This window comes from Anabrus simplex, chromosome 9 (genome assembly GCF_040414725.1).
Source record: "Anabrus simplex isolate iqAnaSimp1 chromosome 9, ASM4041472v1, whole genome shotgun sequence".
Lineage (NCBI taxonomy): Eukaryota > Metazoa > Arthropoda > Insecta > Orthoptera > Tettigoniidae > Anabrus > Anabrus simplex.
The window spans coordinates 156,165,730-156,192,253 of NC_090273.1; the positions used below are offsets into that span (position 1 = coordinate 156,165,730).

At 37.5% G+C, this 26,524-nt stretch overlaps 1 protein-coding gene across 2 annotated transcripts in view; it reads right to left on the reverse strand.

Moving 5' to 3' along the window:
- Positions 1–26,524, reverse strand: part of LOC136881133 (transmembrane protein 87A) — a 174,204-nt gene that overhangs the window by 30,651 nt on the left and 117,029 nt on the right. For both annotated transcript variants that reach the window (XM_067153802.2, XM_067153801.2), the window contains 3 exons: positions 19,525–19,601; positions 1,742–1,800; positions 1,602–1,654 (listed from right to left, as the gene is read on the reverse strand). In XM_067153802.2, the coding sequence (XP_067009903.1) occupies positions 1,602–1,654; positions 1,742–1,800; positions 19,525–19,601 (189 nt within the window). The remainder of the gene's footprint in view (positions 1–1,601; positions 1,655–1,741; positions 1,801–19,524; positions 19,602–26,524) is intronic.

The window sequence follows — 26,524 nt, forward strand, 5'->3', positions numbered from 1 at the left end:
ATCTGGAACAAACTGTGTAAAATACCAGTCTTTAAAGATGTCAGCAGACATCCAGGCAGCCTTCTGATTCTTGTAATGGACTGGAAGAGCATTGACAGAAATGTTTTTAAATGCCCTAGTCTTCTTTGCTTTACCGATCATAAGCAATTTTGCTTTAAAGTTCCTGGTAACATTACTACAGGCCAAGACAGTAACTCTTTCCTTACTACGCTTGTAGCCAGGTGCACACATCTCGGCTTAGGCTGCGAGTTTTTGATGGCAGCATCTTTAAATTTAGCCCAGTCTTATCACAATTTAAAATCTGATCACCGGTTAATCCCGCAGCAAGAATTATTTCTTGAAATTCCTTTTTAAATTTCACAACCTCATCAGATTTAGCTGACAGATTTTCTCCACAGATATTAAGCTGCCTAATGCTGTACTGTTTTTTTCCACTGATCAAGCCAACCAGCACTGGCAGTAAAATTAGGGTCCCCTTCATTAAACTCCTTTTGGAAATACACCGCCTTTTCTTGTAGAATGGGGCCAGACATTGGCAGACCCTTTTCCCGGTTTTGAGGGAACCAAATAAATAGTGCTTCACTTACTTTTTCGTACTCACATTTTTTCACTGTTTTTCTAATTTCCAGTGCATCACTTGTTGCTCTGGTAGAGCAACACTTTTAAATTTATTCCCTCTTGTTTTTCCAGTATCCCACTATAACACGTCCAACACCATAACCTGAAGCCACTTTTTAAAGAGTTTCCCCTTTGTCCAGTCTCTTTAATGCACTCAACTTGTCTTCCATAGAAACAATCACTTTCTTCCGTTTACTCACCATACTCACAGAGGATATGAAAACTATAACATCCGCTCCCAACCGATACTACAATGAATAATGACTGAAGACTCGCTGCACCTGTCCTTGAGAGAGAGAGAAAAAAAAAAAACAGTCCTACCACCAGCGGTCAGGCCAGTACTTGTCCCACGGTCGCACCCTCCACATTGGGTGTCCCTGAATTTAGTCTCCACCAAAAGTTCAAATTAAGTCTACCAGTGTCGGATAACACGAAATGTCGGATGAGCGATGGTCGGATGAGTGAGACTCTACTGTATTCTGAAATTATTAGTTATACAAAAACAATTACAGAACAGCTAGTAAAGAAAACCTATATTTCCAATCCCTTATATCCCGAGCATTTTTACGACACAAGACACAATAATGGAGATACTCTCAAATTTAGGTTTTTATGAGCAAGTCCACCAATGGTGAGCAACAGAGATGTGAATATATTGTTCAGACATCATGGCAATGAGCAATCCAGCGATGGTTGTGGTTGTTGCCGTGACAAGCTGCAAAAACCACACGTTTATTGGCCTCTATTGATCATGAAGATGACTACCGAAATAAGGAGGAAAAAGTAAAGAATTATCAGTTGAAGAATGTAATGGGGAATAGGAATATCGAAAATTCTAATGTTGCTGAGCCAAAAGAAAACATCTCGTGACAACTTACAATGTACTAAATTCCTACAAGTGATCATCTTTTCTGCCACTGTTAAACAGCATTATCGCTATGAATACAACAGCTAATCCTTGATGAAGTGAGAGAGATACTTACGTATCTGCCATCGATGAAGGTATGTTCTCTTCTACCCACTTAAGGTCATCTTCCTGTTGAAATTTAAAGAAATTTGTTGTAACTCCTTCATAAAATATAATTCATCATTTATTTTACTATACACATTTGAGAATACTTACCACACTGTTACTTTGTTTAGGCTTTGGAGAATTACTTCGATATCCTCGCATCTTGACCCCTACAAAATAAAAACTCACTTAAGTAAATGAAAGAGATTCATAGGTGGGAAAAAAGAGATTAATATCAGCAGTGAGCCAGGAATTCTATCGAGAACCAGTGGTATGAGAAATGAGAAAATAAAAAGTTGCCAAAGGAGCTCTGCAATGGTGGTGGTAGTGGTGGTGGTTAATGCTTTAACAGGAAAAACAATGAGACAATCATATACTTTTAACTGTAATCACAGAAAAAAAATGTGTTGTACAACCACTGCCAGAGCTGTATCCAGATAGGAGATGGTTATTCTGGCTGGTTCACTACAAATAAAGGAGTGTAACAGGGCAGCACTTCGTCACCTCTCCTGTTCATTATGGTGATGGATGAAGTAATGAAGAGAGTGAAGGACTTCAATGCATTAATCTTCGCAGATGATGTGATTTGGGGAGGAAGAAGTAGTTCATTAAACACTTGGAACCAGCAGTTTGACCTGAAAATCAGCCACACAAAAACAGTAGTGATGCCAGTCAGCAGGCAAGCCCTACAGGCTGACATCCAACTGGACAGCGAGAAACTAGAAAACGTTAATCATTTTCAATATCTTGGTAGTATTGTAACTAGTGATGCAAAGTCATCTGCTGAAATCACTAACAGAGTCCAAAAAGGAGCACACTTTTATCACCAAGTTAGGTCTCTTCTATGGGATAACCAAATACCTTAAAGTACAAAGAGAACCCTTATCAGGTATACAGTAGAAGTCCGCTATAGCAATTATGTCATATGACAAGATATAAGAATCATTCTGTATTGACGGTTTTCACTTTACAAAGGAAAAAATTAAAATGTATCCTCCTAATTCAATACAAAACATAATTCCACCATTAGATGGAGCAATAAAATTTGACTCGTTTGAGCCATCTTCAGTGAAATAACGGGGGGAGGTTTAAAGTAATCTACATAATACAAGCTAAAAATGTGCTAAAAACATAATGAAGGAACAAATGAAAAACAAAAGACATAGACGGAAATAAAAACAATAACAATATGCAATATTTACATCACTAGATGGAACAATAAATAACTCGCTGAGACAAAACATAAATGAATCCAAAAAATGTGCTAAACTTAAGAAGAAAAGAAAATAACATTAAAGATAACAGACGGAAATGAAACAATAAGTGGTAAAAGTGAGGTTATGGACCTCTTAGACTAAAATATTTTTAGTTCGATAACAATTCAAAAACAGGACTAAATCACTGTGTTGAAAATTCAAGCTGACAGTCTGTCTTTGTAGAAACACCATCCCACGAATGGCTAGGAGGGGAGCGAAAAAAATTTAGAAACCAATTCTGAGAGGAGACAATATGCCAGGTGAAATGTATGCGATTGTTGAGAGTGAAGGAGATTTTCCTGATGTGTATGTTTATCAGGAACTCAAGGGAGACTTCATTAGTTAGTCCGAACATAAAGAAAATGATGAACTCTTCTCAGAAGAACTCTTAAGGTTTCACCTTACTTTTTCCTGCCTGCTGGCTCTTCAGAAGTGTGTACGCGTGCGTTTTGTATTCAGGAATCATTCAAGGCAAATATTTTCACACTGCAAGATGTGTGGTTAAGGTTATTTTTAATATGTATAACTTTTACTTTCTCAACGATTCATTTGTTTCTATATACATCCCTGTTTTTATCTCCTCGTAAGATGTGTAGTGTTTAATGTAACACCTTGTGTAAAAAATTGGGTTAAATGAAGAAGTTCAAGATCATGCCTTCACGTCTCTGCACAATTTTTAAAATGAAATTTACCGTTGGTCTTTATAGCTATTGTTGAGAGTGAAGGAGAATTTCCTGTTGTGTATGTTTATCAGGAACTCAAGGGAAACTTCATTAGTTAGTCGGAACATAGAAAAAATGATGAACTCTTCTCAGAAGAACTCTTAAGGTTTCACTTTACTTTTCCCTGCCTGCTGGCTCTTCAGAAATGTGTGCGCGTGCATTTTGTATTCAGGAATCGTTCAAGGCGAATATTTTAGCACGGCAAGATGTGTGGTTAAGGTTATTTTTAATATGTATAACTTTTGCTTTCTCAACGATTCATTTGTTTCTATATTCGTCCCTGTTTTTATCTCCGTGTAAGATGTGTATTGTTTAATATAACGCCTTGAGTAATATAAATGTCTACATGCTAGCCTATTTCCCACATTTTGGCTGAAGATGACGCCAAACAGCGTCGAAACTAGTTCCAAATGTAAATATATGTTGTAAATAAACTATAACATTTTTGTATTGAAAAGGTGGACCCTTTTAAGTTTCCTATCTTCCATTCTCAGTTCAATACGGACAAAAATGAAATTCTTAGATTTAAATGATGGAAAAACGCCGATGAATTTAAAATTATAGAATAGCAGCTTTCTCAATTTCTTCTTAATTTAGTGGTCCCGTTCACAAAGATTATTTCCAAAGTTGGCTAGGTGTGTTTGCCTTTCACTTATTAGTGAACTCGCTTCAATACGGAACAATATGAAATTCTTATCTCTTAATGATTACGCTAACCAAGCAAAACGAAAAGCCTTCCATTATATGGGCTTAAAGATCAAGATTGCTAAGTTAGGAAAGGACACCGACTTCCTGAAACAATGCATTTCCTTTAACTATACTCCCTAAATTTCTTCAAGGTTGTGTTAGAAAATCACATTCTTCTCCTCACGCTAAAAACCCAAAAAATAATTAACAAATTTAGTTAAAAAATTAAATGTTTCCTATATAAGAAAAGAGTCATTTTTTAACAACAAATTATATGAAACACACTTAAAAACAGCTAATCTTCTCCCAAGTGCACAATGGAACCTCTTCCAAATTCAAGTTGATAATAAATTATTTTATGAATTGTCATTAAAACAACAAACATAACAAGCTTCACAACCTAATGGAAAATTCTCTTCCACATAAAAATCAAATAAAAAACAATAAAACGCCTTCAATTAACACAGAACAATTTCATCCCCCTGTAGTCAACTTATCTGAAATAACTTTAAATGACGAAGAAAATTGAATTATTTCTAAAGGTCTGAAACACAACTGGCACAACCTTAATCCCTTCAGTGTATCACTTAATACAGAATACATTTCTAACTTCTGAATAGAATGCGAAATACAAGCACAAAGAGGCTTACTGGGTTATTCAGCAATATCAATGAAAACCGGAAATCAAAACTGAACTTTCCTAAGGCTAATTAATGCCTTGCTTCCCGAAAGTATAATTTACTCTCTAAAGTTCCGGAATTCAAGGCCATTTCCTGTATTCGTGTAACTTTCCCAACCTGCCTCTTGTGGTGATGATAAAGAACAATTTCACGGTTGGGAAAAATGTGATCGTACCAAGCAGTAATAATGAAATTTTGTGAAGTGATAAATAAGGTATTTTAAATAGATTTAATATGACATGAATCAGGACTTCGAATGTACAACATGCTAAGTGAGAAATCGCCTTTATGAGAAATGCGCACTATGAGGTTACACTGTATTTCCTCGCTTCTGGTTACATTTTGGAAAGGCTATTCCCGAGTAATTTATAACAAAAAGGTTATCATTACTCTACTGGTACTTGAAATATGTTTTCATGATACATATGAGGTTAGGTTAGGTGACTGTTTGAATATGAAAAGTGAGAAGTTTGCCACAGAAGCCACTAGAGCGATACTACTCAAATACTTTAGAATGAAATCGAACATCCGTGTTCACATTGTCTCGGAACTACAAAAATAACTTACGAGTGAGCCATAGTATGGAAATCTGTGAACAAGCGGATTGCCGTTACATACGGATTGTAATGTGTGTGGGGTTCTTCCCGGCTTTTACAAAAAAAATTGATACGACAGTCCACTGTCGCGAGTAAATTTTTCGCCGTTATGAATTCTCGTTATAAAGGCCTTCTACTATATTTTGTGTCAATAACTATGTATGCCCTTCAAACCCATACAATCAACAGTAGGGATAGTAGCAAACTTCAAAGTGCAGAAATGAAGAAGAGATAAGATCCGGAATGAAGATATCCGTCATAATACACAAGTAAAACAGTCGTTAAGCAGAAGTGTAAGAACATCACGCCTCAAATGGTATGGCCATGTAAACAGGATGGATCAAATGAGAACAACAAGAAAATGGCCAGAAAAGGAACTGGAAGGCAAAAGACCTAGAGGCAGACCAAGGAAACGGTGGATCAGTCAAGTAAAGCACGACCTCGAAGAAAGAGGAGTGGAATGGCACCAAGTTGAGAAGGAAGAAATGTACCTGGATAGACAAAGATGGAGAGCGCTCTTGTACTGCATCCGGGCGACTGGGGATGGTTAAATGATGATGATGATTATGATGACAGAAAAAAAAAAAAAAAAAAGGAAGTGGTTGATTCCCCAAAGAATGAAGGTCTCAACAGAAAAAATGGAGAACCACCAAAAGTGAGAAAATGTAAACTCCACAGGCTCCACTAACTCAATACCATCATGACAGCGTGGCACACAAAAGTGGAACTAATGCCAGATTCAGCTAGGAGCCCTGTGCTCTCTATTCCAATCTCCCAGGTTGAGAGTCACCAAGGAACAGCTTATTGGACTAAATTTAGATGTTGCGCCTAACAATATAACCAAGTTTTGCAATCTAAATCATACAATCAGTGATAGGAAAGGAAAATGTATTTTTATGTCCTTATTTCCTGGTAAAAAAAGAGTATCAGCACTCATGAAGAAGAAGTGTTTCAAAATGTTATTAATTTCTTTGCTAGCGGCTCAACACAGCACTAACACAGCGACAATTGGATAGGAAGGAGCTAGGACCAGGAAGGTACATCCCCGGCAATTGCCTTGTGTGAAAATGGGAAACCACAGAAAACCATCTTCAGGCTGACGTCTCCCAAATCAAGAACGGGAAGGTCACAAAAAGCAGGGAAAGGAGAGAATTCCAAGGCCTCAAATTTAATACCATAAGGTTTAAGAAAGTACAAGAGTTTATCAAAATGAAAGTGAGGAGCTTGTCATAATTAAGTGGCAGCAATGACAGGCAACTACTTGCATAATGCAGGTAGTTAAACACTCACCATCTTAGCTGAAGGTTCTGGGTTCAAACCTCAACACAGTTCCTACTATTTAAAAGAGCTTAAATGTGGCAAAGTTGTTGAATGGCTGGTATTCCTGTTGAGTCAATAAGTAGTGAAACTGGCCATCTGGTAGCATAAAACTCTACATACATTAAACCTATGTGAATGGTTGGATTTAGGGTTGGGCACTATCTCCCTGTTCCAGCACACTGCACCGGTGCACAGTTATGCTGTGCTGTTCCGGAACACTGAGTGTCAGATGTTCTGAAACATTCTCAACCGAGATCAAGACAGTAACTCGCTATCTCGTCAGAAGCGCCACTATGCACTGCCTTTGCCTTCTAGCTGACTGTCTATACCGGCTGTGTGCTGCCACGTGCTGGAGTGTTCCGTGTTCTGTCACATCCTCTTTGTTCTGTGAGTTTCGTTGCACCGGCAACTAGGCTTCAGTACATGCGAATAACGTAATGTGTTCTGCTCTGTTTTCAACTGTTTTGTAAGAGTGTTTTCATTGAAGCCTAGTAATAATAACCGTACGAAAGACGGTAAACTTTGCTTAGTGTCGCACCGGAGTCAATCAATCAAACAATCAATCAATCAATCAATCAATCAATCAATCAATCAATCAATCAATCAATCAATCAATCAATCAATCAATCAATCAATCAATCAATCAATACTGATCTGCATTTAGGGCAGTCGCCCAGGTGGCAGATTCCCTATCTGTTGCTTTCCTAGCCTTTTCCTGTTTAAGACTTTTCTACTAGAATATAACCGGACAGAGTGAAGTGCAATTAATGTTCTTTTATTTTGTATGTTATTTTATTTTTATTTTCGTGTTCTGCTTGCATAGTTTTATTTTTAATCCCTGTTCCGCTTGCATATAGTGTTTTGCTTGTATGGGTTAATTTTTATTTTCGTGTTCCACTTGTATATTGAGTACGTAAATAGAGTACTGATGAATGTTTCTTCAACTGTGAGAGTATATTTTTAATTGGTGAAAATAACATTGTGACATTTGTAAACACATCTACTGCCAGTGTAATTGTGACAGGTGTATTTCAGAATAAATGAAAACATTCTTATCCTAAAAACAACATTCAGACACGATTTTATGGGTGTGTATTTCAGAGTTCCAACTGCTTTTTCGCGTGCTGTAAAGCTTTATTCTGGCCCTAATTACTCACAATACATTCAACTGGTGAAAGTAGCCTTGGATTAGTTAGTTTTAAACACCTGCACTGCCATTGTAACCGTGTTATGTGTATTTCATATTGACCGAAAAACCTTTACCTAAAAGCAGCCTTTAAACGTGATTACTGGGTGCGAATTTTAGTGTTCCAACTGTTCTTTCACGTTCCATGTAACTTTATGCTGGCCATAACTACACACAGCACGTCAGGTACAGGCTCATTCCCGCTAACATGGAACAGGTCATGCTGCCTCTCGAAGTTCTCTCTGCCGCGCAGTTACAGTCCCGTGTGCCAGCACACTGTTCTGAAACACTCCACCTCAAGCTCGTAAATTTTTGGAACAATTGACTGTTCCAGTCTGCCCAACCCTAGTTGGATAGCAAAATGAATTTTTCCTCCTGTTACATGAAGGTATACTATACCGCCGTCAGCGAGAAAACCAGTCATGCTGTAAACATGAGCACATGTTCACGTTAACGTTTATTGGTTGACGCTACCTCAGAACACCCAAATGGAGACATCAAAATAGTTCATTAGCCTGATCATAGCATAATGCGATCCTACGTGCACAATGTTCAAAATATAATTTCTCAAATAATTCCAGTCAGAATAACATGCAACCACCAATACAAATAATTCAATCTGAAGAATGCCAGTGTTCCGGCCTAGCTATGGCTAGACCACCTAGTTGCTCGCTACCACTTCCTAGGACAGATAGCAGCACCCTTCAGCACCCAGCCGGAAGTGGTGCGGATGGAAGGGGATGAGAGACTCTTATGCTTGGGTGCCTCGAGCGAGAGGACACGAGAACATGTGACTGACTATTACCGAGGGCATCAGCCCATTAGTCCTCAGTATTATGTATTACTAATGTGTTATAAGTGTCGTAAGTGTAATAAATGTTGTTATTTAATCAAGTGAGTGATTTACGTTCAAAACAGCCAGGTTCCCATGCTCTCATGCTTGACCCACCATGTTGAATCTCTAGCCTCTATGACCTCGTCCGTTCACACCGTATTGAATCTTTAACTACAATGACATCATTCGCGAAGGCTCGATGGAAACTTTACCTTTATTCACCTCCTTTAAATTAAAATGCTATTTGTTCGTGGCGTCGACCTCTAAAGATCTTTTGCCACTACCTGCCCCATATGTTATGAACCTGCGTGTAATTGTAATTGCAGAAGTGTAAAGTGTTGAATGTGAGGAAAGGGACGTTAAGGATGACACAAACATCCAGTCCCCAGGCTAGGGATATTAATCATTTACAATTAAAAACCCCTGACCCGGCTGGGAATCGAACCCGGGGCCACCGGGTGACAGGCGAACACGTTGCCCCCTACATCACGGGGCCAGACATTCACCTCCTTAGAGGTGGTGTGGAGCGTTGTAAACGGATACGTTGTGCATAATAATAAAACTCGCAGAAGTGAGAATACTAACGAGACTCTGGAGAGTGTAACAGCTGTAATGTAATGTGCGTTTTATCACATGGTAACTAAAGAAATGAGATTCTGGGAAATAGTCTGTGTGATATGATTGCCGATTGTCCTGTCACTAATCCAAATGATACGAGCAGCAGTGAGAAATAGGGGTGAAAGAGAGAGAGAATGAGAGAGGAATCGGGCTTGGAAGGAGTTCGTCCTTTATCAGATTCTAATTAGGTAAACTGCTTTTTTTTTTTTTTTTTTTTTTTAACTGCTTTCCATATTGCCTTTTCAAAACTATATTTCCCTTCTAGAATTTAATTTACTTGAAATATTAAATATCAAAAGTGTGATTTTTTCCTTATATGTGCTGCTGTGAATGATATATTACGTATTTACATTTTGGGCATCAACTTTCCGTAACTTACTTTTTTCTCAAGTGTTAAATATCCAGATGAGATGCAATTCACTTGTAGTTTATTCCTCGTGGACAGTGAATATAATATGCATCGTATCCATAATATCCTCATTGCATTTCATCTACATGTTGCATCCAGCAACAGTCTGATGTAATCATGGCAATAGGCAAGGTAATGACAGTTCCTAGACAATCACACGTGACACTTGCCATGTGCTCAAAAGCTGTCCAGTCATTCTCCAATCAATGTGAAGACCGCGGATGGATACATGATCTTTGTTTACATCGGTTTCAGTTCTCTCGATGAAGATATACTAGAAATTGTCTATAATATTAACAGAAGGCAAACTAACTTTATAACTCTGTATAGTGAAGAAGAGTTATTATGGTTCATTCCATGTTAAGAAAACAGTATTGCTCTTATGACAACGGGGTTGCCATATCGAACGGCTCTGCGGAACACTATCACGGGGTAACGGCGGCACATCTGTGAAATTCAATATTTAACTTCAAGATAACAAGCGGAATAAACTAAGCTGCAAATTATTTGTATAAACTAAAGGGGACGGTGAGTTTACAAGGGCTATTTTTGGTTTGTGCAGAATCAAAGGTTAACTACGGCACATAAACCTCAGCATTGAAGTGTAAGGTAAATCGGTGGAAAAAATATACAAATAATATTTTTTATGGGCTTGAAGGGTGAAGGATGCATTTAATAAATTTCCCCAGGCGGGCTGAGTGGCTCAGACTGTTGCGGCGCTGGCCTTCTGACTCCAACCAGGCAGGTTCGATCCTGGCTCAGTCCGGTGGTATTTGAAGGTGCTCAAATACGTTGGCCTCGTATCGGTAGATTTACTGGCACGTAAAAGAACTCCTGTGGGACTAAATTCCGGCACCTTGGCGTCTCCAAAATCCATAAGAGTAGTTAATGGGACGTAAAGCAACAATTATTATTAAATTTCCCCATGCAATGCGGGGTTCTACTGTGCTGTCGTATCGCTTAACAAAAGACAATAGTAAAAATTAAATGCGGTCTTAAATAAAATAGCGGTAATTAAAATGTGCTTAAGAAAGAACAGCTAAATAACAAAACCAAGCACAAACAAAACACATGACAAATTTTTGTATCGGTACAAGTTATGCCATGGCTTATCGCTGCACACCACAGCATCAAAATCTTCAGTAACAACTTCTGTACAGTACGAAAATAACAGAACGCACACAAATACTATGCAATATACAACCAAAGTAAAATATCTGCCATTAGACAACAACTTTATGGTACTCACCGAATGTTACTTCCTTGCCGCTGCAGGCTGAAGTCCTCTATCATTCTGAATCGGACGAAGATTCACTGCCGACAGCAATGATGAAGGGCTCTATTTTGTCCTGGATCAAATCAGATTTCCACATGTCCGCTTCAATATTTTTCACGTGTTTCACGTAGTTTGTCCAGTTTTCAGTGGACACGCATAGGAAACCTTCATCGATGAGTCTTTCCATCTCCCTTGTTTTGAACGTGGTGTTGTTCATAGCAACATAGTGCTTCACTTGCGCCCAAACAAGTTCAATAGGATTTAGCTCACAATGGTATGGTGGTAAACGAAGAACCATGACACCACTTTCTCTTGCCATTTCATCGATTCGGTGGCCATCGTATTTCCATCGCACACTGTTTATGAGGGCCATCAAGTCTGTTTTCAGCATGTTCTCATCATACACTACACCACGTTCTTGAAGCCATGCCTTCGTAGGCAGAGCTTCTTTTTTGTGGCTATGATAGGAGGCATTATCAAGAACAATAACAGAGTTTGGTGGCAGGTTCGGTAGCAGACGTACTTTAAAATACTCCTCATAACAATCACCGTCCATTTCGTCGTGAACATCTGTGGTATTCTTCTTGCACTGAAACACGTACTTCGCCCCTGGCAAGAACCCATTCTCGTTATCAGCATGAACTCGCGAACCGTGGACCATGACCTGTAGGTAACTTCAGACCGCAAGAGAGTCCTAACAGAAAAGCATCCCGTGGAGTTGAAATGGTCTTATCTTTCCATTCTTTCCCAACAGTATGCCCTGTGTTAACCCATGACTCATCAGTGTAAAAGATGTTCCTTCCCTCGTCTCTATATTTCTTAACTGTTGACAGATACTTGTAACGCCAAGATATAATGTCCTCTCTTTCCATCAAACGAGCTGAATTTCCTTTCTTTTCGTACTGGAAACCCATGTCACTCAACAAACGATACAAAGTTGTTCTTTTGAACTCGGGAAGGTCCTTATCATTCTTCACAGACTGTAGGACTTGCTGCAAGGTTGGAGGTTGGTTTTTAAGAAAAAACTCGCGCACCTTATGCCTTACACCACTGCGAACAAAATCACTGAACTTGACTGACCTGCTATCTTTCCGTGGTGCTTTACGTTCTCTTGTTTTAATCGGAGAAGCCAAAGGTCCTGTAGTGGCTCCTGATTGAACTTTATAAACAGTCCTCTCATAGACGTCTGTTGCTTCAGCAGTTTCTTTAACCACCCAGCTGAGACTTTTATCTGGATTCTTTCGAGAAAGGTAATTAAGTAGGTTAAGCATAGTTTGCTTTTGTTTCTTCCTAAGTATCTCCCCCTGTTTATTTTTATGGACATTCTCACCCAGTAGAATAATAACAGTAAGTTATTTATTAAATTGGCCACCTAATCAATACAATAAGTCATTGTCTTGGATGATTTACATTGGTACATTGGTACATGTTTCGCCTAGTATGAAGGTATCATCAGCCATAGTCTTAATCTCGGAATAAAAATAAGCACTTGAAATAACATATAATAAGATGAAATTTATTTTAAAAGTCTTGAAGAGACTTGAACTAAAATTAACATTCAAAATAACAATGTTGGTTTAAAAAAAATTTTTTTTACAATGTGAAGAATTACAAAGGTGAAAGTATTAAAATTATTGACATAAAGTTGCTATCATAAGTAAAATGGACAAAGCAACAGACTGTGATGAACAAGTAGTAAGATTGCTAAAAATTAAGTTGACTGATTGGCGGTTACAATTAGATTCTGACGAGAATGACGATCAGTCATATTTATTCAAAAAGTAATATTAAGGAAATAATGTAGAAGGTTGGTCAGGAGATCACTATATTCCTTTTCAGGAGACAAAAGACGAAAGTCATAGGATGTGGTAGAAATGTAGAACACATTGATGAGAAAATAAAAGGTATGTGGCCTTGCATTGTGTTCTACATTTCTACCACATGCCAATGACTTTCGACCTTTGTCTCCTGAAAAGGAATATAGTGATCTCCTGACCAACCCTCAACATTATTTCCTCAATATTACTTTTTGAATAAATATGACTGTTACATAAAATAAATTTCATTGTAAAGTCCATATTGTCGTACGTATACTTTAAGGTTAAGTCAATATTCCACCTTTACAATACAAAAAGTTTATTATCTAATTATTTACACAACATTATTTAAAATAAGACGGGACATGTTTCGTCTAACTTGTAGACATCACCAGCCGTAAAATATTCAAGAAGGAGCACAAAAAAGACAAGGACAGAATAACACATTGAAATAAATCGGGTTGCTGAATACTTCAATTAAAATAGTGAGGCTGTTCTAGATTGTTCCGAGCACAAACATTCAAAAGTTGTTGATGAACAATCTTAAAATTATACACGAGATGATACAGTAATACTTGGTATTAAAATTCTTCTTGAGGGTGCTGTTGACATGCAGTATTCAGGTCCGTCAGTAAAAGCTGATAAGTAGCTGCACAATGTTATTTCTAGTAGGAAAAAGACGATCAACGAGCATGTGTACGAATTCCAGAGAGATGATATAAAGATCGTCTAATTGGTGCAAAGTTGACATTTCTTATTAAAAATTAGGTGGAATATCTGATCGTATGACGTATGTAGAAATACAGTGGAGGGCCCTAGAATAAGGACTATTGTAATTATTGAAATTAGGCAAGTTTTTTTTGTATCTTATGATATAAGAATGAAAGAAAGGGAAGAATGCGGCACATCTGATTACTTGCATTCTCGCCTCTCAAAGGAATTAGCTTAGCATGGATGATTGTGGCTGACTGAAGATGAACTATGGAGGTCGTGTGTGATGGGAGCTGGAGTGAGGGGAAATTAGGGGAAGGTTGGAATCAATAGGCGGGGAGCAATCACGTGGAAGATTGTTTGAATGTTTGTCGAAATGGGAACTGTTGAGCAATGCCTCAAAAATTACGTTTGTAGTTTCAGAAATCTCATTAAAATTAAGAGTGGGGTTGTGTTTTTGATCTATGTTGATATAAATGTTTTCTAAAACGTGGAGTAAACTGTCCTTATTATGAAAATAAAGAATTTTTAGATCCTGTTCTATGGAAGTGAAGAAATGATTGGACTCTGTCATATGAGTGCTCATGGCAGAGTATCTTGTATGTTTAGCGGCGTTGACATGTTCCTTATATCTGATCAAAAAGCCTCTCCTGGTTTGCCCAATATAGCTCGCGGAACATTGATTGCAATTCAACTTATATACACCTGATTTATTGTATTTGTTCATAGTGTTGTTGATTTTATGATGGTTGTAAAAGAGATTAATGTTATTGTTAACTGTTTTAAAGGCAATGTTGACCTTATGCTTCTTAAAAATGTTGGCGATTTCGTAAATCTTATTATTGGTATAGGTGAAAGAGGCATAGTTGTCTGTTTTTTTTTTGTTTCTCTAAGAAGGGTTGAACTGGGTTTGTTGACAATTTTGTTGACTATCCTGTCAATAAAATGCTTACCAAAACTGTCTTTTCTCGCTATTAAGCGAATGGAGTCGAGTTCTTTTTTACGATCTGCATCAGATAAAGGGACATAGAGGGCTCTATGGATCAAACTATAAAAGGTTGCTCTTTTTTGAGATTCCAGATGTATCGAATCTTGCCGAATGGTATTAACAGTTTGGGTGGGCTTCCTGAAAATAGTGTAAGAGAATTTATTGGAGCTGTTGTTGATAGTGATATCTAAGAAGTTTAAGGAATTATTAACTTCAACTTCGGAAGTAAACTTGATCCATGGATCGACTGCATTTAACTGTTCGAGAACGATGTCACCGTTGGAGATGCTATAATCTATTATGGCAAATACATCATCGACATAGCACGTCCAGAATACAATACCTTTAATTTTATTGTAAATTTTGGAGTTTTTCAAATGGTCTAAATAAATTGCTTGTAAATTTTTCCATTAAAGGTAAAATAATTATTGGAGGTTACAAATTCTAAAATATTTAAGAATTCTTCTATTCTTGTATGCTTAATTTTCTGTGTTTTAGAAAATTGTCCTTGATGATCTTTAAAGTTTTTTTGACCGGTATATCAGAATACATGTTTTTTATGTCAAAGGAGTACATTTTTTGTTGTGGTTGTAACTCTAGGTTTTTAGTCAAATTACAAAATTCTATGGAATTCTTAATAGAACTGGGATGTTCAAACTTGTAGTATTTCTTCAAGATTCAATACACCCAGAATCTCAAAAAACAGCCACCTTTTTATTGCTTGATCCAAAGAGCCTTCCATGTCCCTTTATCTGATGCAGATCGTAAAAAAGAACTCGACTCCATTCGCTTAATAGCGAGAAAAGACAGTTTTGGTAAGCATTTTATTGACAGGATAGTCAACAAAATTGTCAACAAACCCAGTTCAACCCTTCTTAGAGAAACAAAAAAAAAACAGACAACTATGCCTCTTTCACCTATACCAATAATAAGATTTACGAAATCGCCAACATTTTTAAGAAGCATAAGGTCAACATTGCCTTTAAAACAGTTAACAATAACATTAATCTCTTTTACAACCATCATAAAATCAACAACACTATGAACAAATACAATAAATCAGGTGTATATAAGTTGAATTGCAATCAATGTTCCGCGAGCTATATTGGGCAAACCAGGAGAGGCTTTTTGATCAGATATAAGGAACATGTCAACGCCGCTAAACATACAAGATACTCTGCCATGAGCACTCATATGACAGAGTCCAATCATTTCTTCACTTCCATAGAACAGGACCTAAAAATTCTTTATTTTCATAATAAGGACAGTTTACTCCACGTTTTAGAAAACATTTATATCAACATAGATCAAAAACACAACCCCACTCTTAATTTTAATGAGATTTCTGAAACTACAAACGTAATTTTTGAGGCATTGCTCAACAGTTCCCATTTCGACAAACATTCAAACAATCTTCCACGTGATTGCTCCCCGCCTATTGATTCCAACCTTCCCCTAATTTCCCCTCACTCCAGCTCCCATCACACACGACCTCCATAGTTCATCTTCAGTCAGCCACAATCATCCATGCTAAGCTAATTCCTTTGAGAGGCGAGAATGCAAGTAATCAGATGTGCCGCATTCTTCCCTTTCTTTCATTCTTATATCGTAAGATACAAAAAAAACTTGCCTAATTTCAATGATTACAATAGTCCTTATTCTAGGGCCCTCCACTGTATTTCTACATACGTCATACGATCAGATATTCCACCTAATTTTTAATAAGAAATGTCAACTTTGCACCAATTAGACGATCTTTATATCATCTCTCTGGATTTCCTACACATGCTCGTTGATCGTCTTTTTTCTACTAGAAATAACATATTGTTGTTTGAGTCATCAGTCCATAGACTGGTTTGATGCAGCCCTCCATGCCACCCTATCCTGTGCTAATCTTTTCATTTCTACGTAACTATTGCATCCTACATCTGCTCTAATCTGCCTGTCATATTCATACCTTGGTCTACCCCTACCGTTCTTACCACCTACACTTCCTTCAAAAACCAACCGAACAAGTCCTGGGTGTCTTAAGATGTGTCCTATCATTCTATCTCTTCTTCTCGTCAAATTTAGCCAAATCGATCTCCTCTCACCAATTCGATTCAGTATCTCTTCATTCGTGATTCGATCTATCCATCTCACCTTCAGCATTCTTCTGTAACACCACATTTCAAAAGCTTCTATTCTTTCTTTCAGAGCTAGTTATCGTCCATGTTTCACTTCCATACAATGCCACGCTCCACACGAAAGTCTTCAACAACATCTTTCTAATTCCGATATCAATGTTTGAAGTGAGCAAATTTCTTTTCTTAAGAAAGCTCTTCCTTGCTTGTGCTAGTCTGCATTTTATGTCCTCCTTACTTCTGCCATCGTTAGTTATTTTACTACCCAAGTAACAATATTCATCTACTTCCTTTAAGACCTTGTTTCCTAATCTAATATTTCCTACATCACCTGCCTTCATTCGACTGCACTTCATTACTTTTGTTTTGGACTTATTTATTTTCATCTTGTACTCCTTACCCAAGACTTCATCCATACCATTCAGCAACTTCGAGATCTTCTGCAGTCTCAGATAAAATAACAATATCATCGGCAAATCTCAAGGTTTTGATTTCCTCTCCTTGGACTGTGATTCATTCCCTTTCCAAATTTCTCTTTGATTTCCTTTACTGCCTGTTCTATGTAAACATTGAAAAGGAGAGGGGACAAACTGCAGCCTTGCCTCACTCCTTTCTGGATTGCTGCTTCTTTTTCAAAGCCCTTGATTCTTATCACTGCAGACTGATTTTTATACAGATTGGAGATAATTCTTCGTTCTCGGTATCTGATCCCTATCATCTTCAGAATCATAAATAGCTTGGTCCAATCAACATTATCGAATGCCTTTTCTAGATCTACGAATGCCATGTACATGGGCTTGTCCTTCAGGCTGATGATGACCTATTACTAGGTCGAAACTAGTCCCTATGTAATTTTCATTTTGTATTGAAAAGGTGGACCAATAATAATATATTATTTTACTTCTCCTTCAGCCATTCTTCCTTAGCTACCTTGCACTTTCTATCCACTTCATTCTTTAATCGCCTGTATTCTTTTCTGCCCTCTTCATTTCTAGCATTCTTGTATTTTCGTCGTTCATCAATCAGGTCTAGTATCTCCTGAGTTATCCACTGATTCTTAGTTGATCTTTTCTTCCTTCCTAACATTTCTTCAGCAGCCCTACTGACTTCATTTTTCATAACTCTCCACTCTTCCTCTATAGTGTTTCCTTCAGCCTTTTCATTTAGTCCTTGTGCAACATGTTCCCTGAAACAATCCCTCACACTCTTTTCTTTCAACTTGTCTAGATCCCATCTTTTTGCATTCTTTCTTTTCTTCAATTTCTTCAACTTCAGATGGCATTTCATGACCAACAAGTTGTGGTCAGAGTCCACGTCTGCTCCCGAGAAAGTTTTGCAATCCAACACCTGGTTTCTGAATCTCGGCCTAATCATAATGAAGTCTATTTGATACCTTCCAGTGTCTCCAGGTCTCGTCCACGTATACAGCCATCGTTTGTGGTGTTTGAACCAAGTATTGGCAAGGACTAAATTACGATCAGTGCAGAATTCAACCAGCCAACTTCCTCTTTCGTTCCTTTTTCCCAATCCAAATTCTCCTACTGTACTACCTTCTTTTCCTTGGCCTACCACTGCATTCCAGTCTCCGAACACAATTAGGTTCTCATCACCTTTTACATATTGTATTAAATCTTCTATCTCCTCATATATTCTTTCAATTTCTTCATCATCCGCTGAACTAGTAGGCATATAGACCTGCACTATTGTGGTGGGCATTGGTTTGGTGTCTATCTTGACGACAATAATTCTTTCACTATACTGGTCGTAGTAGCTTACCCGCTGCCCTATTTTCTTATTCATTATTAAACCAACTCCTGCATTTCCCCTGTTTGATTTCGTGTTGATAATTCGGTAGTCGCCTGACCAAAAATCCTGTTCTTTTTGCCAACGTACTTCACTTATACCAACTACATCTAACTTTAGCCTATCCATCTCCCTTTTCAGATTCTCTAACCTACCACAACGATTCAAACTTCTAACATTCCCCGCTCCGACTCGCAGAATGTCAGTATCCCCTCTCGTGTAGTCCCCACCTCCAGAATATTTTACCCGGGAGGAAGCCACCATCTTATGTTAATTTTAAGGACACTTCCTCTAAAGCATTACTTTGTCAATTTTATATAGTTTTCATCTAAACAGTGTTATGTGGCTGAAGATGTTGATAATATACGAAACATGTACCACTTTTGACCATTAAAAATTGCCTTAAGCAATCATTGTATCGACTAGGTGGAAAATAAATAAATACTTAATTGTGAATCTATTGAAGTGCGATACGGACCATGAAGCTGATTTTATGTAATAATGATTGTTTACAACAAACGGCAAACTGAGGTGCTTTTTATTTTCCATATTTACACGGAGAAAATAGTATCAGGTATAATCTGACATCAATCGGGTAGGCTGCAAAACAAACAGAATAAATCTCTCTCACCAGCTAACCGCGATAATGAACTTAAAAATATTCCGTGCACCAGGACAGAAGTGTCCGTCAAAGTATGTTACGCCTTACGAACGCAGGACGGAAGGTTCCGTCAAAGTATGACAATGGGTTAATAGAGGAGGTAAGCACTTCAAAGGAGAATTACAGAACTATTTTCGAAAATGGGTTTTTTTTTTTTGAACATATCTTGTAATGGGAATTATTTCTAATCTACGAGCTTTACATACCAAAGGCATCATTGACAAACTGCTCATCTTCTTCCTCATCATCTTCTGGAGCATCCAGCAGAGGGGTGAAGGCATACCTAGCGTAGAAAAAGCAAACATGCTTATTAGGGATAGAGAATTGTGATGGCAGGCTTATCTGCTAGTTTCAGAGGAATAAACAGCTACATAACAAATGAACACTCACAAACATCAAAGTTAATGCAATTCAATCTATGAATGACACAATTCTACCAAAGTTGGTAGTGAAATGATTTTTTTTTAAGTAATCTTTTTCAATGTTATTAAATTTCCCTTTGGAAAAATCAAGCAATTATAAACATGTCTTTCAATAAAACATATGATGCAATGTCACCTAGCAACCATGCAGGCCGTGATGTGAAGTACTGATGGATGGCCATGATGTACAGATCCACGGCCTGTGCAGCTAGGTAACATCGCGTCACACATTTTGTTACACGACTATTTCATTACACAAAATTTTGGATGACCACCCAGCTGTAAGACATATTTCTTCTTCATTTCCCCGTTTCCAGTCTTCTGGGTTGGTTGTGAATGAAGGACATCCACAGTTGTCTATCCCTCCACCACTCCCTCTCCTCCTCCAATATTTCTTCTACTTTTACTCTCCTTCACCGTATCCATCCACCTCTGTCTGGGCCTTCCCCGTTGTCTTCTACCTATCACTTTCTCAGCAAATACCCTCCTTGGAACTGCATCTTCTTTCATTCTCATCATGTGTTCATACCATTTCAGCATACTGGTCTCTGCCTTGTCTTTCAGTTTAGAGAATCCGATTCTTTCTCTCTAACTTCGACGTTTTTGATCTTATTCCTTTGTGTCTTTCCAATTATTCCCCCACGGAATTTCATCTCGGCTGCCTGGATTCTGCTTTCATCATGTTTTGTTGTTGTCGTCCGTGTGCCCACTGCATATAAATTTCTGTCAAAATTAAATTAGATTTCTTTTACTTAAATCAGGCTCTTTACTTACTGGTAACTTTCCTATTATTATTAATATCAATTTAACCTGTGCATTGGGTTCTATGCAATTGTAATTTTTAATGTCTCTCTTAAATACATTCACAACATTGCTTAATACGCTTCTTTATTACATTATTTTCCCTGTCCACATACGTGCTCACAGTGTGGCCATTCCCAAGTTTCTCCTGATCTATAGAGTATTCCCTCTTCTTCTGTATCTGGACAACAGGGATGTATTTCCTCTTTAAGGTGATGTCAGCTGTTCGGCATCGCGTTGGTCTTGGGCCTCCTCCATCACTCCTTGGTTCTGCAATGGCAAAAGCTCTGTACTGCAAGATCTTCATCACACCGTTTGGCATGCCCATACCAGCAGAGTTCTCTCTCCTCCAGTTTCTCACCAACAGCAGTGATTTTGAAGGATCCTCACATGTACTCATTAAACTCTCGATTGGCTCCACAAGCAGACCATCACAGCATTCGCATCTCTGTGGTGCAACTTTCACTGATGATGTTTCTTCTGCCTTGTCCAGCATTTGACAACCAACCAACAGGAATGCTATTGCATGCAACATAGTTTCTGTCAGGCACGTAAACAATTGAATGATGTGGGTAGATTTGTCAGTTGGAGGAATTAGGACGAGAATTGTCTTGGTGTATTCACCATGTGAGGGTGCAGATGAAGATGAAATTGAAAAGATTTATGAAGCATTGAGTGACATCATAGTCAGGATGAACAGCAAGAAGAGGATAGTGCTAATGGGCAATTTCAATGCGAGAGTTGAAAACAGAACTGAAGGATACAAAAGTGTGATTGGTAAATATGGGAAAGATATGAAAGTTGATAGGAATGGGAAGCATTTGCTGAACTTCTTTGCTAGTATGGGTTTAGCAGTTACGAATACATTCTTCAAGCATAAGGCTATTCACTGCTACACATGGGAGACTAGGGGTACCAGATCCATAACAGACTATATCTTAATCAACTTCAAATTCAGGAAATTTGTTAGGAATGTACGGGTTTTTCAAGGATTTTTCGATGAACCAGACCACTATCTGATCCGTATAGAACTAAGTATCTCTAGGCCTACGATAGAGAAAGTCTGCAAACAAATAAGGTAGAAAATCTCCAGGACGAGGAAATTAGACAGAAGTACATGGATATGAGAAATTTTGAACAGTGGACAGTAAGCAGGTTCAGGATATAGAAAGAGAATGGGTGGCATACAGGGATGTTGTAGTAGAAACAGCAAGGGAATGCCTAGGAACAACTGTGTGTAAAGATGGAAAAAAGAGAACAACTTTGTGGAATGATGAAGTGAGAGCAGCTTGTAAACATAAAAAGAAGGCTTATCAGAAATGGCTCCAAACAAGGGCCGAGGCAGACAGGGATTTGTACGTAGATGAAAGAAATAGAGCGAAACAAATAGTTGTTGAATCCAAAAAGAAGTCGCGGGGAGATCAGCCTCGTGTCGGTAGATTTACTGGCACATAAAAGAACTCCTGCAGGACTAAATTCCGGCACCTCAGCATTTCCAAAAACCGTAAAAGTAGTTGGTGGGACGTAAAGCAAATAACATTATTATTATGCTACTTTTCACAGATTTCTTTTCTTCAAAATTACAGCCTGCTACTTGTTTTGGAACATCTCAGTGAATGAAGTAGCAGTTGAGTTCGAACAGGTGACAAAAGCACGGTAATAATCGATAATGTGATTGCCGATACATTTACCGGTCAAACACTGCATCTCGTATTACCAGCTACTATCAAAAGTAAAACAAATCTGATTTGACCGCAGAAAGCGAAAACAAGAGCGGATATTCAAAATTCGTTCAATAACGTTCATCCGTACAACCATAAAACACAATCAAAATCCGTACATTTTATGGAAAAAACTGAATACTTGGCAGGTATGGAACAGGAAGGACTGCAACAACTATCAAGGTATCTCATTGATTAGTATTCCAGGCAAAGTACTCACTGGCATCTTGGAAGGGAGGGTGCAATCAGTGGTTGAGAGGACGTTGGATGAAAACCAGTGTGGTTTCAGACCATAGAGGGGCTGTCAGAATCAGATTTTCAGTATGCTCCAGGTGTAGAAGTCCGTTATAACAAGAATCCATAACAGTTCAACAATAATAAAGGTGTTTTAATTTGTTCCACCTATTCTATACTTATATTTTCACTTATAGTGGTTACATAAATAGATTCTTCCACTTTTAATTTAGTTGTATTGTTGATGATTGTGTTTAGGCTGAAGATGCCCTTAATTGAGGGCGAAACATGTCCCATGTAACTAAGAATCTATTTATGTAACCACTATAAGTGAAAATATAACTATTGAATAGGTGGAACAAATTAAAACACCTTTATTATTGTTGAACTGTAAAATTTTCAATACGGACCTAAGATGAGGTTTATAACATGTAAAGAATCCATAACGGCGAAAAATGTACTCACTATAACGAATTGACGTTATATCCGATTTTTCGTAAAAGTCGGGAAAGTCATATCTCGAGATGTATCGCATTCTTACTTAATTTCAGTGTAGAGTATTGAAATTAGGCTATCGTTTAATTAGCCTTTATTTGTAATGAGTTAACTGCTGCCGGCCGCATTATTTACGTATTTATTACAAAAATAAGTTCTCCTCTTTTGTTTCTAATTTTCTTTACAGAAAGGCAGTTGACGGGTATTACTAATTGACTCAGACGTCGCCTTTGAATGTCGTCGAAAGAGCTCGCAAGTGCACACAGCGAGAAAACAATACCCAACGCATTTTGTGGCAAACAATTTCTTATTCAAACAGCGTCGCCTAACCTAACTTAACCATGTATGTAGGCCTACCTTGAAAATATATATCAAGCGCCAGAAGAGAAATGATAATCTTCTCGCCATAAATTAACATGATAATAGCCTTTCTGTAATTTAACCAAATGCAAAAAAAATAAAAAAATAACCTCTGAAATCAATGATGCCCTCTGCCATATCTTAGGGTGTATCCCATTCTTACTTAATTCCAGTATTTAGCATTAAACATTAACGATCGTTTACCTCAACTTTTATTTTTAAGAGTTAATAACTGCTATCGGACACATTTACGCATTTACTACGAACACATGTTCTCCACTTTCATTTCCATCTTTTCTTTACGGAACAGCAGTTGACGGGTGTTACTAATTGACTCCGGCATCAACTTCAAATGTTGACGAGAGAGCTCGCTAGTGGACATAGCGGAAAACTATACCGAATATGATCGATTGCATGCAAAATAATCGCTGGGTGCATAAATGTTGGTAACGGAAAAAATAGTGCACGCTTAATCGCTCGTAATAGATGTATCAGTGATAGGGCTCTCGCTGTAAATGAAGGATAATACACAGTTTAATATAGGAATTCTGAAGGGACAGAAAAAAGTGTCGTTATAACGGGGTTCTCGTTATATGTCGTACTAGTTATAGCGGACTTCTACTGTAATTGAAAAATGCCACGAGAGAAATAGACAGTTATCTTTATGTTTTGTAGATCTAGAGAAAGCATATGACAGGGTACCGAGGATGAAGATGTTCGCCATACTGGAGGACTATGGGGATTAAGTGTAGATTATTAAAATCAATCAAAGGCATTTATGTTGACAACTGGACTGCAGTGAGAATTGATGACAGAACGAGTTCTTGGTTTAGGGTACTTACAGGGGTTAGACAAGGCTGTAATCTTTTTTTCTTTGCTAGTTGCTTTATCATAATCTATAATCTTCATTTCCATATTGACGAATTACACAATTAAAAATAGGAAAGAATTTCCACGAATCAATACTTGTTTTTTATTTCTTATATTAAGCTACAGGACCAGTTTCGACCCCATATACAAGGTCATCTTCAGCTGAACCATGAATACATATTTATATGATGAAACTTTGATTAAATTGCATTGTCAAAGGAATGTTATATGATGTGCATTTAGTCACATACAAATGGGGCATGTCTTATCATGAATTGGCATATGTCAGTATGTACAATATTGCAACGGTATGTCTAAAATATTATGTTGAGGTCCTAAAATTAGTGTATAAAACATATCTTCACTTAAAGTAACATATATATATGTACAGGATAAAATACAATATATGAAAAACATTTTGTGCACATGAACATTCGTATCTTGCTTGTTGGTCAATTCATCAACTCTCGTATTTAAGTCCCATTTACATTTGTACACTCAGCTGCTGTTCTTGGAGTTTAAAAGATATGGTTGTAAAATTGCATGAGTAAAAGATTAGTCTTCATGTGGGATAAAACACTTTCAAATTTTAAAAAAAGGTTGCCAGATGTATGGATAAAATTCAGCTAAAATATGTTCAGCTCTGCTATGTATGTTGCCTTATGTTAGAATCAAATCTTGTTGTCCTGTGGCGTCCGTAAAATTGGGTTCAAAGTAATGGCTCCTTTCCCATTTGTAGCTGTGCAATGGTGTTATGTTTATTATTGTTGGTGTAGCCGAGTTGCGTTTGACGTGCGAGCTTGTAGTGTACTACTTCGTGTTCTAGCGATTTAAAGATAAGAGGAATAGAACTAAATGATGCCACAGCACTAGGTGCAAATACAGGATTGTTGAGACATTTGGTAAATTCACAGAAGCTTGCAGACTGAACGCTGAAAGGCATAACATTCTATGATGATGTATGTGTGTATGTTACAGCCTAAAAGCTATAATTCTGCCAAATTTAAATTTTCTAGCTCGTCTGGCCATCTTGATGGGGGCAGGTTCCTTTCAGGAAACGTTCAAGCCCAAGAAAACTATAGTCATTGCTTAAGAAAAATACTTATACAATTATACAAACAGTATTTCATACAAATTGTAACATACCGACTAGAAATGCTGGTAACTAATAAGAGACAAGGTAGTAAGATCCAAGCAGTAGAAATGAACTTTTTAAGAACATCAGTGGCAAGAAGAGACAGAATTCAAAATATTAAAAGCAGAGAAGAGCTAATTTAATTGCATAAAGTGATCTTTGAGAATATTCTATGGCTGATATATGTCATATTGATTGAGTTTAAATTTTGATTGAAGGAGCTGTTGGTAAGATGAGTTTAAATTTTGATTAAAGGAGCTGTTGGTAAGCCTTGCAGTCTGTCACAAAACTTACTGAAGTATATCAACGATTGAATTACACAGTACTTAAAAATTTTCACAAGGGTTTTCACCGCGAATCAATATGACATACATCAGCCATAGAATATTCTCAAAGATCACTTTATGCAACTAAATTAACATAGATATAGAAGCACAAGAATTATAAAGAAGATTGAAGAAGGAACTCCACGCAACACAAACTCTCAAATTTTAACAAGAGTTTTAATACACATGTACCATATTTTAGTGTGTTTAACTTATTAAGTGTTTTATACTGTGCTTTATGTATTTTAATATGTTTAATGTACTCAATATGTCCAATGTACACTCAATAGGTTTTAGTTTACTATAGCATGCATTACCACATTGATCATAGATATTTTAACCCCACATAGACAAAACACTGCTACAATATATTTTATTTTCATCCCCATTAGACATCCGGATGGTCTAAACATAATAACATTTTTGTGATATTGTCGAATGGCCGTAATATAATAACGTACTAGCTGATGATGGCTGTGGAAGGCCGAAACCGGTACTAATGTAAATCCATTTATAATAAATAAGTATTGATAGGTGGAACACATTTCTTGTTTGTATAGTACCATAGCCCATGTGGAAAACTGACCCAGAAGTGTCGAACGAAGTTGCTGCGCTCCCTAGGCATTGATATCATGGTATGTAATAGCCTGTATGTAGCAATTAACAGGGAGATGGATGTGCGTTTCATCCATTGTGATGACTGTCTTCCATTTTGACCCCATCAGGTGTGTTTTACTACACTTGTGTACAAAAAGCAAGCACGAAAAAAGGCCAACGCATGCCCTTTCCAACAACTGTTAATTTCTGGTGCCATTTCATGAGACACGTACACCTACAAAGTA